General features: G+C 38.7%; 1 protein-coding gene across 1 annotated transcript in view; it reads right to left on the reverse strand.

Annotated features, from left to right (window-relative positions):
• The window catches only part of usp9 (ubiquitin specific peptidase 9), a 161,930-nt gene extending 148,939 nt beyond the window's left edge, over positions 1-12,991 (reverse strand). Inside the window, exons 1-5 of the mRNA XM_048603190.1 lie at positions 12,738-12,991; positions 6,722-6,867; positions 6,564-6,643; positions 4,341-4,453; positions 879-1,097 (exon numbers count right to left, since the gene is read on the reverse strand). Coding sequence (XP_048459147.1) covers positions 879-1,097; positions 4,341-4,453; positions 6,564-6,643; positions 6,722-6,867; positions 12,738-12,833 — 654 coding nt within the window. The 5' untranslated portion in view covers positions 12,834-12,991. The remainder of the gene's footprint in view (positions 1-878; positions 1,098-4,340; positions 4,454-6,563; positions 6,644-6,721; positions 6,868-12,737) is intronic.
• Between the last annotated feature and the right edge of the window lie 3,762 nt (positions 12,992-16,753).

Genomic DNA, 16,753 nt, shown 5'->3' on the forward strand with positions numbered 1-16,753 from the left:
CCTCCAGGCCAAACAATTCACCACCACCACCTTCTGTCTCCTACCGTTAAGCCAATTTCGTATCCAACTGGATATAAGCTCTCCCTGAATCCCGTGTTTTCTAACTTTACTAACCTTACTAACCAGTCTTCAGTGCGGAATCTTGTCAAATGCTCTAGTACAGTCCATGAAGACAAGGACTACCACTTTGCCCTCATTTATCTTTTTGGTCACATCCTCAAAAAATTCAATCAAGTTTGAGACACAATTTTCCACACACAAAGCCATGCGGACTATCCCTAATCAATCCTTGCCTCTCCAAATGCATGTAAATCCTATCTCTCAGAATGCTCTCTGACAATTACCCACCATTTATGTTAGACTCACTGGTCTATAGTTCCCAGTCTTCTCCTTACAGCCTTTCTTAAATAAATACACATTAGCCACCCTCCCATCCTTTGGCACTTCACCCACAGCTGTAGATAGTAGAAATCTCTGCCAGCAGCCCTACAATTTCTTCCCTAGCCTCCCACAACATCAATATTTATTTCTGCGTTCCTTAGTGTCCATATCTTTCTCTACAGTAAAAACTTGTTTAACAGATGTACACAAGTGGACAGGAGCTCATTAAAGTTTGCAGCTCCTTGACATTGCTTTAATTTCCATATTTGGTATCGATATACAGCGAAGCAGTAAAAATATACTACTTCCAACAAGTACACTAATGTTAGTAATTTATCAAGATTTGCCACTTCTAGATATAAGTTCATCCAACATTACAGTTCCCCAAGATGGAAAGTGTTAATATATTTGATCAGAAATCAACTGCAACAATTGCTCATTAACTTACAACAGTGAAATTTTATTAAGCACAACAAAAAAAGGCTGAATTGCCAAACCTTTGGTGAACGTGGGTCAGGCGGTCGAGCAAAGAGTTCATCTTCAGCTAGCTGGACTCCTGCAGGAACAGTCTCAGATGGGCGTGTACCATTGTAGATATGAAATTTGCAGTGAGGATTTAAGGCCATAGCAAGAAGTTCAAGAAGGGGAAACCAATCCTGGGATAGCTTGGCCACACATAGTTCTATGAGGCGATGAGTATTATTTATAATACACCTCTTAAAAGAAGAGAAAGAACATCAGTTGTATAATTGATACATAAAGTATTCAGTAACAATGCATTGTACAAAAGGTTATATCAACAAAGAGATTACTGACTTACGTGAAGTCCAATACATGAAAACCCACACTAATGAATAACATACATTAGCGGAATATACTGTTAATAATGCAATGCAAATCAGTTTTGTCACACTCAATGGTCACAATTCTTCCCTCAGCTCATAACATCTTTTAAATTACAGCATTACTGATGATCCACTTAAGTATTTAGCTGCTCAGCCCAGCTCAAATTTCATACAGGAAACTATCACTGTCAGTCCTAAATTAATTCAAAGTCCCAATAGGTTTTGATTCAGAGCTGAACAGTTATGGCATGCAGGAGACAACAGGAACATTTGCATAATCCTTCAACCCCTTTAAGGTTGTGTGCTGATCCTTGGATGACTTGAAAATAAAATTGCATTTTCTCAGCAAGAGATGCATTAGTACAGTTAAGTGGGACGGAGAAATAACTAGGATCACAGTAGCACATTTATTAACATCACAGATCGTTGTTGAAAAGAACACTTCCTTCCCAAAACCTGACTTTGAAATCAATATTTTCAATACATTAAATGCTCTTAATTTAAGAACAGCCTATTTGTAACACTGAAGAAATGAAATCAAATTTAAAATCCAGCGTACAACTCATTTTTGTATGCTTCCCCAAGAAATCTTGAAAATAACTGATCACAATTATCCATTAAGATATAATCTATTTTCAAGTGCTGGCATGCAAACAACTGTTAGTCATCAAGAGATTTTTAATTAAAACTACAGCCATTAAGTTTTTAAATTCATTTTCAGATCTGCAACTTTTCCCCTTTACTACACAAATAAGATAAGGGGATACTATTATAGGTGATTATCATGCACTGGCAAGATCTTTATTGGTTAAGATGGTTACTTCCATAGCCATATATCATAACCGGAGTCAGACAAAGGCAGAAATTAAGAGTAATTTTAACTTAGGAACAGGAGTAGGCCTTTTGAGTCTGATCTATCATTCAGTAAGATCATAGCTGATCAGAGACTGGTCTCAACTTCACCTTCCTGTCTGCCCTCCATAACCCTCAACTTCTTCCATGATCAAAAATATATCGAACACAAGCTTGAATGAGTTCAGTTATCCAGACTCCACAGGTTTCTGGGGAAGAAAATTTCAGAGTTGAACTATCCTTTTAACTTGCGTGTTGCGAAATTTTAAATTAGGCTTGGATCTGATGAAAGCAAATGAAACCCACCAACTAAGTAGATTATTTCCCTGAAGATTCAGTAAATATTAATTGATATTTTTACCCAAAAAACTACTTCTGAAAAGCCACATAAGCTTTACATCAGCCAGAAGAGACAGACAAAAATATATCCACATTTGATGATGACACGCTTGATGGAAATCAAAGCCCAAGAGGAAAGAAAGTCTACAAAAAGATAAAACAGAAATCCAGTGGTCCATTCTTCAGAACTGTATTCAATGTTAACTCTTTTCTCTCCACACATGCAGCCAGATCTGCAGTTTCTCCAGCAATTTCTGCTTTTGCATTTACAATCTCCACCATCCACAGTTCTTTGCTTTATTATCCAAGATGATGTAAGCAGGTTAAGCGACAGTGTTACAAGGTGTGTTGTGAACATTTAGCTCATAATTAATGTTGATATTTTAGAGGTACTGTTTTTAGCGCTAGGAAGTTATTGAAGTAATATAATTAAAACTGCTGGGTCTGAGAAAAGGGCAGAATACCTCAATAAAAAGCAATTCGAAAGCTGCCCATTTGTTCAATGAAGTCGAAATTAAAAAACTATAATGCATGAGTTTACTTTGTTGAAGAACTGGAGAAGTCAGGTCTCCAATCCATGCAGCAACAGCAATCTAAAAGACGTTTATGCGTAAGGAGACACACCAAAATATAGCCCAAAAGCTCTTTGTGAACCTTGGAAGGTTATAAAACTCGCTTACTTCATCAGATCAAAAAATAATGGTACTTGCGAACAACACAAGAGCATGCTGGAGGTGGATGAAACATAAGGAGCTACTTATTTTATCTGACTGTTTGCTTAGAGTGTTTGTCACCGTTTGGACATGTAGTTTGCAGCTCAGAGTTGACAGCCAAAATAAATGACAATGAAAGTGACCTGTGCCATAAACAGAATTCAAAAATTCCACCTTCATTTACCACAAAATACAGGCAAGGCTTAAACTCAGTTTGAATTTTGAGGGGCAACAAAAGCTTAAAGATTGCCTAGTTTGAAATTAATGGAAAAATTCAGTGGTCTCCACAGAGAAGTGGGATAAAAAGAAAAGAATCAGCTGAATTAGCTTGGAAATATTGGAAAAGTAACAGCAAAGCACTGAGGTATTAACATCCAAGAGATAGTAAATTAAAATTTTACCCGAGAACAACTGGGGCTAAGGAGAATTCTCCTGTCAGGACCAAACAAATACACCACAGTAATTAACTAGAACAATTGACATGTCTTAAGAGAATGCTTGCGGAAAGTGAGAAGTAGACCTTAGGGCCTGACATAAGTGGCTATAAAGGTGTAGTATTAGCAATCATATTTCTTGTTTAATTTTAATGTCAATCAATTTGCATTTTGTTTAAAAGTCAAGTCGTGTATTTTTCTTGACTAAATTAAGGAGTTCACAATATTTTTCTAAACGCTAATTCCCTAACTGGATCGCAACAAGTGGCAAATTTAGTATAATATGGGGAAATGCCACGTTATTCACTTTGGTCAAGTTGTCTAAGGCATTAGTCATGTAAAATCCAACTTCAGAAAGCCTTAGATACACTCTTAAGAGGCACACACTTACTATTCAGGTACACCAAGTGATTACAAAGAGAAATACTATGTTGGCCTTATTTGCAAGGGGGTTAGGATACAAGACAAAGGAAATCTTGCTAAAATTGTACAGAACTTTCGTGAGTCCATCCCAGGGCTACTTGAAAAAAAAAACCACCTTTCCTTTTTGAAAAAACGTATCAATTCTTAAGAATTATATGGAGTACGCGAAATTGAAGAAATACAACAATGCAAGTTGCACAGATATAAAAGGATTTTACACTGAATTAACAGCAAATTTGGTACAAAGTGAGAAAACAAATTTTCTATTTCCATAATTTTTTTCAAGCTAAAGTAAATACAAATTTCAATTTCAAAATGAAACATTTCACATAAGCAAAAAAGAAAATACTTACGTGGATTTCAAATTTCCAACCACTCACAGCCTCATCTGTTAGAATTTTTGTGAAGGAAATTGTGAGACCATCACGGAAAAAACGCTGACATGCTTCACTTTTGATATCAAGGCCTTGAAAATGAAAAAAGGTAGGCCTGATCAAAATTACTGGGAACCTGGTTATCTTAGTTGCAGTGTGAAATTCACCAATAAAGCAGTTTACAATGTAATACATACACAAGTCTAATTATCGGGATCATACACAGATACAAATTTTAAGCTATAACGGTCAGCAGTTTGACTTTGAGATTTGGACTTCATGCAATGTTTCAAATTAAGGATCAATCATCCTGATACTTGATACTTTAAATCAACATGGTCAGAGATGTTATGACACATCTCTAGCACAGGTGGGGCTTGATCCTGAGCCACCTGGCTCAGAGGTAAGGATACTACCATTACACAAGAACTCTTATCCCTCAAACTCTTCCCTCCTGCACTTTCAACTGTGTCAATACTGAGCACTTGATCTAATTGCAGGCAGTTGAGTCAATTGTTTAATGAACAAAGTCTTCAGACAAAAGGTTCAGAAACAATCAATCATTCTGCAATTTCTGCTGCTTGTAAAGTATGAATTAGACTTTGGGCCTACAAAAACAACAGAACTTATGTTATACAAAATACATTTGACAGAACAATACAACATTCAACTGCATCAATTTGGGATTTTAAGACTAAATTTCACACGCTATAGCCTGAGGAGGCAATGCAATTACACAAAGACAATGTAGAAAGTTAACATACAAGACATATAGATCTTGGATTATGCAAAAATGCAGTGCAAAGTCTCTGAACAATTGAAGAGTCCAAATAATGCTTAATTAAGTGAACATTGTTTGCAAGCCCCTTTTGAAAATTTTATACAACATTCAATTAATGATTTATGAACAGGTGTTCTCTATGCATCTGCACAGTTGTATGATTAACTTCCTCAGCAATTCCTAACATAGAACTAAATTAAATTAAATGCATTCCAATACATTTCCCTTTGCATAACTGTCTTGCAAAAATTAGTGAAGACGGTGACTTCCCTCAAAGCACTACTTTATAAAAACTCTTATTTTTCAAGCCAATAAAGACTGTTCAAACTTTCCAAGTGTTGATGAACAGGTGGTTTTGTGTGTTTTTCCATTTGGAAAACTATTCTCCTTTTCAGCATGGGCATTGTTATCTTGAAATTTTTCAGCATCCACAACTAATACTTAAGTCCAGAAAGTACAGAGTACTTTTACACTTTCCACAAATATTATTAAATAGTTATAAAGAACTCCCGAATCCTAAGAAAAGGCCCCATATGCATTTATTACAGAAGATGCTGCACTGCAATACATCTCATCAGATCCTCCCAGAAAAAAAAATCCTGTTCAGACAGCTGGTGAGTTCATCTTTGACTGGCTTTCTCTCATCTACATAAATACTCTTGATTACTTGCACTTGAATGGCAGGATTGCACAGTTGATACTGGCCAAGAATATTTACATCATGATCAGCTTCCAAGAACTAAAAAAAACTGCTAAACCCACAGAAATTAATGGCATTAAGTCACAGATTAATCCAAAGGATGTGTTAAAGATATTTCTGATAGAAGGTCAGGGTCATTCACTAATAAATCCAACAGCAAGCTCAGGAAAAACTTAATACAGAGGTTCGAATATGGAACTTGCTATCACATGAAGCAATTGATTTAAGGTGAAGCTTGGCAGGTACATGATGAAAGAAATAGAATGATATTGTGATAGGGTAAGATGATGTCAGCATGGGTAATTGAACCAAATTACTGGTTTCCATGCTTCATAAATAATGTAATTATTAAAAAAGCATGAAAGCTATTTCAGACCAGGTCAACTGTGCATAGATGTGTTTGGATCCAATAAAAGCTCATCTCATAGGACAGAGAGAGCATCCACAGACTATACTTATTTGGAAGGTATTACTGTCCCTTTAAAATAAGGGATGGCAGCTGTGATTCAGATTTCACGGAACATGTATAATTTTTGATTAAGCAGGAATAACAATTCAAAAGAAATCCCAAATAACCTAATTTCTCTAAATTATAAGTTTTCAATTTTGCCCATGTAATCAAAGCATTGAAGTATTTTCTAGCTATAAAATGAACTTTAAGCATTCTACATTCAAGTCACTAATTGTTTTCAATATATTTCAATAGATTGCAAAAACTTACTTTTTTTACTAAGATCTATAGCAGCTTCTAATAGAACTTCTAATTCACCTTTAGGCAACACTGGAACTACCCAACGAGGTCTGAAAGAAGCAAAATGTCAAGTTAAAATAAGATACTTGAAGTCAAATTACTTCATTTTTCAGTCCAGTTGCACTCACCTATTAATCATATCATCCAGCTTGGCCAAATCAGTGTGAGGAAATGCAGGCTCCTCCTCCTCAAGTTGAGGAGGAGCATCACCCTGACCTTGCTCATCAGGAGGGCTCACTGGCGAGTTCTCACTGGATGTATTTGGAGAAGATGTCTATTGCAATGAAATAAATGTTGAATCAGTAATATTGCACAGAATATGATCAAGCAGAGTCAACATGGTTTCATAAGGGGAAATCATGCCTAACAATTTTATTAGAATTCTTTGAGGTGGCAACAAGCAGGATAGATAAAAAGAAAGCAATAGTTTCCAGAAGGCCTTTGACAACGCGCTGCACAGGAGGCCGCTAAATAAAATCTGAAGGTGTTAGGGACTGGCATGGATGCAGGATTGGCTGACTGGCAGAAGGCAAAGAGTGAGATATCAAGATAGTAACAGATGCTGTAGTCAGAGACAACACAGTGGGGAGCTGGAAGAACACAGGAGGGCAGGGAGCATCAGAGGAGTTAGGAAAGTTGACGATTTGGGTCGGGACCCTTCTTCAGAGAGATGAAGGGGCCTTTTCCAGGATGGCAGCCAGTGACTGGTGGACTTCTGAAGGGGTCAGTTTAGGACCACAACTATTCATGTCATACGTTAACGATTTGGATGAAGGAACTGAAGGTATTGTTCTTAAGTTTGCAGATGATGCAAAGATAGGTGGAGGAACAGGTAGTATTGAGGAAGCTCGGGAGCTGCAGAAGGACTTCACCATGCTTGGAGAGTGGGCCAAGTGGGAGGAAGAACAAAGGTTTAGACTATTTTCTAAACAGAGAAAGGCTTTGGAAACCTGAAGCGCAACAGGACTTGGGAGTCCTACTTCAGGATTCTCAATGTTAACATACTGGCTCAGTTGGCAGTTAGGAAAGCAAATGCAATGTTAGCATTTATTTTAAGAGGGCTAGATTGCAGAAGCAGAGAAGTCAAAATTGGAATGGAATACACTCACTGGTTTGGGTGAGTGCAGGTCTAGCAATATGCAAGTTAGACACCTTCTGGAACAAAACAACTCATCCACCATCTTTTCAACATTCATCCCTTACTACTGATGCACAGTAATGGCATCTACAAGATACATTCAAGCATCTAATGTTCCCTCAACAGCATTTTTCAAACCAGCAACCTGCAAATTCCTCTCAAAGCCACACACCACCCTGACTTGGGACTCCGTCACTGTGCCTTCACTGCCATTGGGTTAGAATCCCAGGACTCTTCCCAAAGCACTTTTTCCTAGGGTAAGGGAGTCCAAAACTACAGGGCATAGGTTGAAGGTGAGAGGGAAAAGTTTGTAAAAAGGACCTGAGGGGTAATTTTCTAAACGTAGATGCTGATGCATGCCTGGAACAAGTTGCTAGAGGAAGTGGTGTATGCAAATACAATTACAACATTTAAAAGGCGTCTGGGATGGATACACGAATAGGAAGGGTTTACAGGAATGTGCACCAAATGCTAGCAAATGGGACCAAGTCAGATTGGGATGTCTGGTTGGAACAGACGAGTTGGACCAAAAGGTCTGTTTCCATGTTGTATGATTCTATGCCCCTATAAGCACTGCTGAGGTTGTACAAGGCTCTGGTCAGATAGCATTTGGAACATTGTGAACAGTTTTGTGCACTGTATTAAAGGTTGGAGGAGAGGGTCCAGAGAAGGTTTACAAGAATGATCCCACGGATAAAGGGATTGTCATCACAGGAGAAGCTGACGACTCTTGTTTTGTACTTGTAGGAGTTTAGATCAATGAGGGAGATCTGACTGACACTTGCAGAGAGGCCCAGATAGAGTGTACGTGGAGATTATGTTTCCAGTAATATTAGACTAGATCCCAATGGCATAGCCTCAGAGTTTACAACAAAGATGAGGAGAAACTTCTTCAGCCAGAGGGTGGTGACACTTTGGAACACAATGCCACGGAAGGCTGTAGAGGCCAAGTCACTGCATGTTTTTAAGACAGAGACAGACAGATTCTTGATTGCTAAGGGGATCAAGACTTACAGGGAGATGGCAGAAGAATGAGATTGAGAAACCTACATCAGCCATGACTGAATGGTAGGACAGACCAGATGGGCCGAATGGCCTAATTCTGCTCCCATATCTTATGGTATTAGGTTGGATTTTCAGAAGGTGTTTAATTAGTTTAGGCTACTTTATAAGCTAACAGCCCAGGGTAGTGGAAGTAGCTGCTTGCCATGAGCAGAGGATTGGTTAACGAAGAGAACAGTTACCATAAGGGATCTACGGTCACAGTGGCAACCTGCAACTAACAGAGCGCATAAGGATCAGTGCTGGAGCCACAAATATATATAAATTACTGGGAGGAAAATTAATTTATTGTAGCTAAGTTTACAGGTGGCACAAAATTAGGTGAAAAGGCAAGTGCTGAGGTCTTTAGAGAGATATACAGACAAATTCAGTGAGTGGGCAAAAACTTGGACTATAAGGCTGGGAAAATGCAAGGTTATGCAATTTGGTAGGATGCATGTTATTTAAATGGTCAAAGACTACAAAAAGCTGCAGAACAGAGGATTTTACAGCCCTCATAAGTCAGAAAAAGGGAGCACAAAGTTGAACATCTAAGGGAAGGATAAAGGAATGCTGGTCTTTATTTCAAGGAGAACAGATTACAAAAATAGCAAACTCTTAATAACACTCGACAAAGCACTAGTTTGACCACAATGCTGTGAAGAGTTTTGGGACCCTTATCTCAAGTAAAGATATACTGGCATTGGAAGCAATCCGGAGAAGGTTCACTTGGTTGATGTCAGGTATGTAGGGACCATCTTATGAGCAGAGGTTGAGTAGGTTTGGCCGTTACAACTGCAACTTAGAAGAATTGTACATGACCTCCTTCAAACAGACAAGATTCTTAAGGAGAAACAATGGCTGAAGAAACACAGCAAGTCTGATACTGTGGAGAAAGAAACAGATATTGTCGGGGTGGGGGGGAGATGGTGTCACTGGACCCAAAACATTAATTCTGCTTTCTCTCCACAGATGCTGCCAGACCAGAGTTTTTCCAGCAATTTTGTTTTGTTTCTGATTTCCAGCATCCTTAGTTGTTTGGTCTTTCTATTCAGCAACTGCCTGTTCAGAAGATTTTAGGGACTTGATGGGGTCAGTGTGGAAAGGTTCTTTCCCCTCATCAGAACATGCCCTCTTTTTAAATGGTTGCCCTTTTAAGTCAGAGAGAAGGAGGAATTTCTATCAGTGCGTAGTGAATTTGTCCAATGCTTTCCCACAGAAGGCTTGAGAGGTTGGATTGTTAAGTTCATTCCAGGCAGAGATGCAGATTTTAATTAATAAAGGAGATCAAGGGTTATTGGGTTAAGGTAGGAAAGTGGAGTCGATAGTTATCAGATCCAGCCATGATCTCCATGAATGGCAGAACAGATTCAATGGGCTAACTGGCCTAATTCTTCTCCTACATCTTATTGTCTTACTGGTTAAGATCATTTGCAAAAGCTCCTGAGGGAAATAGACAAAACTTGCTACTGCTGAGTGAGTTGTGGCAATCTGAAATGTACAGTCTCAAAAGGTAGTGGAGGCACTGTCAAAAATAACTTGCAGAACATGGAAATGGATCGATATTCGAGAGGCAATTTCAAAGTCAATGAGGAATAAACAGAAGGTGAGTCTCATCATTTTTTTTAATTTCCAAAACAGTCAACAGATTAACCAATAGCCTTCTCTTATCCCGAGATACACTTTGTTTGTATGAAATTTGCTGGGGAAATTCAACAGCTGTATAATTTATAAGCATCCAGGTAAATAATCTGAATTGTATACAGATTACACTAAATGCACAGCCTCGCTGCAAGTTAGAAAACACGAATTCAAGACACCCCAACCAGGTCTTTCCAAATTATCCAAAGCCAAAGACAGAAATTAATCTATGCATGTAAATCACAAGATCATAGTTAACCTCAAACACATCTTCACCAAACTATTTCACTTATGATATTAACAATTTAGTTGCAAAATCAGTGTGGCAAAACATTACAATAAATCATTTATTCGTTTCCTGAAGTACTCAACCACAACGGTGAAACCTGGTCTGGCACAACCTCCTGAAATGTAGCACAACTGTTGGCAAATTGTGGACATGAATTGAGGCCTAGAATTAGTGAATTGTTTTAAGTTTTATAATTTGATATACTTTGAGAACTAAAAGCTATTGCAAAATTCATAAAAAAAGCTTACATATATATAAATAAACAAACCAAAACACAATCTCTACCATCGATTCACAACTAATTCTGGTCATCGCTAATTAGTTTCCATTTCCATTTGACATTTTGTGTCATTATTTGCATGCATCTCATTCCATATTCCGTACACCATACCAAGAACATCTCATGACATTTCTTGTTCTGTTTGATCCAGAATAGTTTTGCCTTCAAAGTGAGGTGATAGTACAACAAGACCAGAATGCTGTCACAGACAACACAAGAACTTTGGTAATACTGAAAGCAGTGTGATGGGCCTTGCGCTGTCAGCACTTCTGTCATGCCTGCTTTTCCATTTGGAGATTTTACATCTTAAATGAACTGAATGCTCCCATAATCTGTTGTGTGCTATGATGACCATTACATAGTTTGCTCCAACTGTTCATCTGAGCTCTGTTGACCAGCTCCTTGATTGTTACCCCAAGATCACCTTGCTGTTAATACTGCATATTGGAGCCAAAACATTTAAGTGATATCTCTATGTAGACCAATAACTTACAAAACTAATTCAGATTTACTGTTAATAGGTGAAAAACATGAATCCTAAATGTAAAATTGAGACATTTACTGTAACAAAACTACAAAAAACACAACACTGAACAGGACACACTGTAAGCAACTGGTACTTCAAACTTGAACCAAATCAAACAATTTCCTTTGAATTCCTCGCCTAAAGATCTATCAATGCACATTGTTCCTCACCATCTCCCACTCTGCAGATAATGGTTTCCTTTTCCTTAGCAAACAGGGTTACCATTTCATCTCTCTCAACTTGAGATTCTTGCATTTTAAAAGTGACTCTTGCTCTATGTACGTGCAGCTTGTCACTGACAATCAATCATTCTTACAATACTAGTTTTAGTCTCTGCCAATTTTTTGCCAGTTTATGCATTTAAAGCACAGTAACACTATCTCTATCTTTGCCTCATAACCCCATCCCAACTTGCTTCCAAATCCTCAAATGCTTATTCTCTTCAATCCCAACAAAATTATTCAGTAGGAGAATGATTTTTAAGCTGCCACCTATCAGGAGGTTTGGTAAAACTGAAGGCAAGGGGCAAAATACTCTACGTTCACTTCATATCAAAAATTTCAATCATAATTCCATTTTATGGAAACTACACAGAACATGTTACCAGAAAGATGACAGACAATTGTGACCACTGATCAAAAACAACAGGTTTTAAGATTACAAAGAAAGGCAGTGCATGAACTAATTAAGATTTTTCAATATCTCTTATACGTAGTCACTTCAAGAGAAAACCCAGTATTCATCTACCAGGAAAGTGAGAGAGATAATGGAAATTGTGCTTTGCTTTCACGAGGTGGGAGGGGGCTTACAGAAAAAAGTGGCAATGGTAGATTGGGGGTACAGACAGGACTGGAGATTAGACAGAGGAGTTTGTGGGAGGTAAAAGGGAAGACACAGAACAACACGAGAATGAAGCAGTGAGTAGCAACGAATCCAGGGATAGTAATGCCACCACTGCATCACAAGAGGGCCCTTGAAACAAACATCTAACCGTATCAAATTAAGTAGAGCCACCTTTCCTATTTCAGAAAACAAAATCAAGTGCAAAACTTGAATGACAAAGTGGAAAAAGGCCTGATTTGTGACAAGAGCATTTTTCAGAAAACGTGAAGATTGAAAACTGAAAATGTGAAAATACAAGATTTCAGTTGTGCACATCAAAGAGGTAGAAAATAATACCCTGCAGTCCGGATATAAAACAAATGAAATATTCAAGTTTGAATGTTTACCTGATTCTGTGGGAGGGGAGGCTGAGACTGTCCATCAGGCGCCTGGCCCTGGTTGTCATTCCCTCCTACAGGAGAGCCACGGGTCGTGGCTGTCATACTCGCCACAGGACAGATCTTTGCAATTTTGTCTGGCTATGTGGTTGTTGATAGAGAAAAATAAACTGCCTCCTCACCGAAGATGCGTAACAAATTTAGATTTGTACATAAAAGCACCACCTTGAGCCCAGGTTGTTTTGCAGAGACCATTGCACAACCTGAAAGAAGCAAACAAATTAATGTGCATAATTCAAATTGTTCCAACACATAACTATTGCACAAATCTTGATGCAAGTCATTTCAATCATCAATTACAAAACATAACCAACTGTGATTATTGCTGATTAGAACACATTGTGTTTCACATGCAAAAGTTAAAAATTTATCTGGTGGAAAAGCAGGTGCACCAGCAATACTTTCTATGGCAGATCAAAAACACAGCCAATAAAGACAAATTGCATACTCCAAAGATTAAGTACATTTCAATGAAATAGATAAAAATGTGGCCACAAGACCCAAATCCTATGAATAAACGAGGCAAGGCAAACAGAGTGGAGAACGTGAATGCCCATCACCAAGAGTGATTTAGTAGGACCACGACAGATTATGCTTCAGGTTCTAAGGACATAACTGTTTGACTGGTCCACAGTATGTGGTATGGGAAAAATCTACTTGATTTTGTCTGCACCAATCTAGCGGTGAAAGATGCATCTGTCTGTAACTGAATCTTAAGGAACTAGTGCGTATTCCTCGTGGAGGCAAGCCCTGCTTTATTTCAGAAACGTTCTTCCATACATCAAAGTCAGAAATGGGGATGTTCAGTCCCATTTGCAGATTCTCGGATACCGAAGCATTCCATGCCCAAATGCAGCAAGACCGGAACAATACCCAGGCTTGTGCTGACAAGCAAAATTCCTGCCACAGAAGTTCCAGACAATGACCATTTCCAACTAGAGAGAACCTAACCATCACCGAGTGATATGCAATAGCACTAGCATCACTGAAATCCTCCATTATCAACATCCTGAAGGGTTACCATTGATCAGAAGTTCAAATGGACGAGCCATGCAGTGGCTACAAAAGCAGGTCAGTGGCTAGGAATGATGCAGTGAGTAACTCACTAAAAGTCTGCCCACCATCCACAAGACACAAGTCTGGAGTGCGATGAAATGTTCTCCACTGGACGAGTGTAGCTTCAACAACACAAGAAGCCTGACACTATCCAAAATAAAGCAGCCTACTAGACTGGCAGCACATCCGCAAATATTCACTCAGTCCACATGCTTCACACATACGGAAGCAGCCCCTGCCCCAAGCCTGGCCTCCCAGCTCCAGGGAAGGAAAGGAAAGGAAAGGAATCAGTTCATCCCTCCTAAATTTATTCAAACTATAAAAAGGTACAAGTAGGTTCCAAAAAGTGAAGTTGACATAGTAAAAGCTCAAGTTCTGGGATTCATCATAAAAATTAAACAGTGACTTACAAGCAGTTTGAGTGTTGATTTGCAGTCAACCCAAAGAAAATCAAACTCATTCAGAAGTATAAAAAGTGAAAATGCAAAACTAAACAAAGATGAAGATGACAACGCTTGGCTTGCAGTTAACAAAACATGATGCTGTTAAGATACATAAAAAGCAAAATAGAGATTAAATTGTTAGAAAAGGATGTGTAAAAATCAAAAAGTGACACTGAAAAAGTGAAGACTTTTCTTTCAAGGGTACTACTAGAAACTAAACTGGAGGTGAAAAATGAGGTGAATGCATTTTGTTAAAGGCGTCACAACAAGGTTGTCACAGAAAATAAAGGCCCAACGTAGGTAGTAGTACACTGGGGTGAATACAAGATTATCTGGTTACCAGGGCAAAGAGCAGTGATCAATGGCTCTCAGATTGGCAAGATATAATGAATGGCACACCACAGGTAGGCATACTGGAATCTAAGATATAAAGATGACTTAAGAAAGCCACAAAGGAATATTGAGCATTTAAGCAATTATAGAGAAGGTTAAGTGAAACATATAAGCAACCATCTGGCAGATGGAGTATAACGTGGGAACATATAAACTTTAGCAGGAAAAATAAAAAAGCATTCTGTCCAGATAGAGATTCCCAAGCTCTGATGTACAGAGGGATTTGCATGAATCAGAAACGGTTTGTATGTAACATTCTCGAATTGTTTGGCTGCTGCGAAACCTCAGAGGTCCATGCATGCAGTCATTGCATGCAGAGGATGCGCTCTCATGGAGGCTAATCGAAACACTATACCATCGGTTACCTGAACAAATTTATTCCAAATCCCACATCTTGGAAGGATAAATCCTGTATATTACACGGTATATATCCCTCATTAACATACATACTACATATAGTGTTCACCGTTATTTATACATCTGACAGTTTTGACGTTTTCTTCTCCCAACTTTTTAAACAATTTAACAAGAACATGAAAACTGGGAGTTGGAGGCAGTCACTTAAGCGACCACATTTGCTCCACCAACGATCAAATTTAATAATGATATTGATAGTAAGTTGGAAGGGTTCCTGTCTCTAAGCCAGGCCAGAATTCAAGTTCCAAGTGTGTAGAGTCATAGAGGGTTCCAGCACAAACAAAAAAGGATCTTCTGCTCATTGAATCTATCAGGCAACAACAACCACTTCACTATTCTAATCCCATTTTAATTTGAGGCCTTGTAGTATTGTCCCCACCTCTAAACAAATAGAGGCCTGGGTTCAAGTCCCACCTGCTTGAGAAATGTGTAATAATATTTTTGAACAGGCTGATCAGAATTGAAAAATCTATTTGGCCCCCAACGTCAAAATACAACAGGAATACAGGAGCAGGAGGCAGTAACTCAGCCCCTCCAGCTGGCTCTAATAGTCAGACACAAATAGGACAGTGGTGTTGTCCCTATCTCTAAGCCAGGAGGCCAGGGTTTAAGTCCCACCTGCTCCAGAGGTATGCCATAACATGACCGAAGAGGGCAATTTTTTTTTAAAAGCATGACATCAGTACTCCACATTCCTGCACATGCATCCTTGCTAACATTTCACCACCTTGCTCATTTAGTTACTTCTGCATTAAAATTATCCAAAGGCTTCCTTCTTCAAAAAAGCTGAAATCCAAACAAAACTCCCAAGAGAAAATATTTCTCATCTGGCTTGCATGCCCCTTATTACCTTATTTTCCTCTTCTGCATTGAATTCAATGCCCACTGCACCCATATCAATTACTTCTCAGCACTCACAACCTCGTCCCTCTTATCTAAAAGCACAGCATACCAGCAGATCTCTGCAGCAATGTAATTGCAAGCAATCAAAAAAGGAGAGAAGACAAATTGCTGTAACTACAGGGATATCTCCCTGCTAGAACACAGAGTACAGGAGTTAGGCTATCACGTTGAGATTATACAGGACATTGGTAAGGCCACTTCTGGTGGACTGTGTGCAGTTCTGGTCACCCTGCTATTGGAAGGATCTTACTAAATTGGACAGGGTGCAGAAAAGATTTGCAAGTATGTCCCTGGGACTGGAAGGTTGGAGTTATATTGAGAGGCTGGATAAGCTGGGACTTTTTCGTGGAGCATAGGAGGTTGTGGGGTGGCCTTATAGAGGTTTATAAATCATGAAGGGCATAGATAAGGTGAATTGCAAAGGCCTTCTCCCCAGGGTAGGCAAGTTCAAAAATAGAGGACATAAATTTAAGGTAAGAAGAGAAAGATTTTAAAAAAGGACCTGAGGGGCAACTTTTTCCACACAGAGGGTGGTTTGTATGTGGAATGAACTGCCAGAGGAAGTAGTAGATGCAGGCAAGTTACAACATGCAAAAGACATTTGGACAGGTACATTAATAGCAAAGGTTTAGAGGAAAATGGACCAAACACAGGCCAAGAGGACTAGCTTAGTTTGGGAAACTTGGTCAGCATGGACAAGTTGGACCAAAGCTCTGTCCAAAGTGATTCTTCGCTCAAGATTTTACGTGGTCT

Source organism: Rhincodon typus, chromosome 11 (genome assembly GCF_021869965.1).
Source record: "Rhincodon typus isolate 14 chromosome 11, sRhiTyp1.1, whole genome shotgun sequence".
NCBI classification, from domain to species: Eukaryota; Metazoa; Chordata; class Chondrichthyes; order Orectolobiformes; family Rhincodontidae; genus Rhincodon; species Rhincodon typus.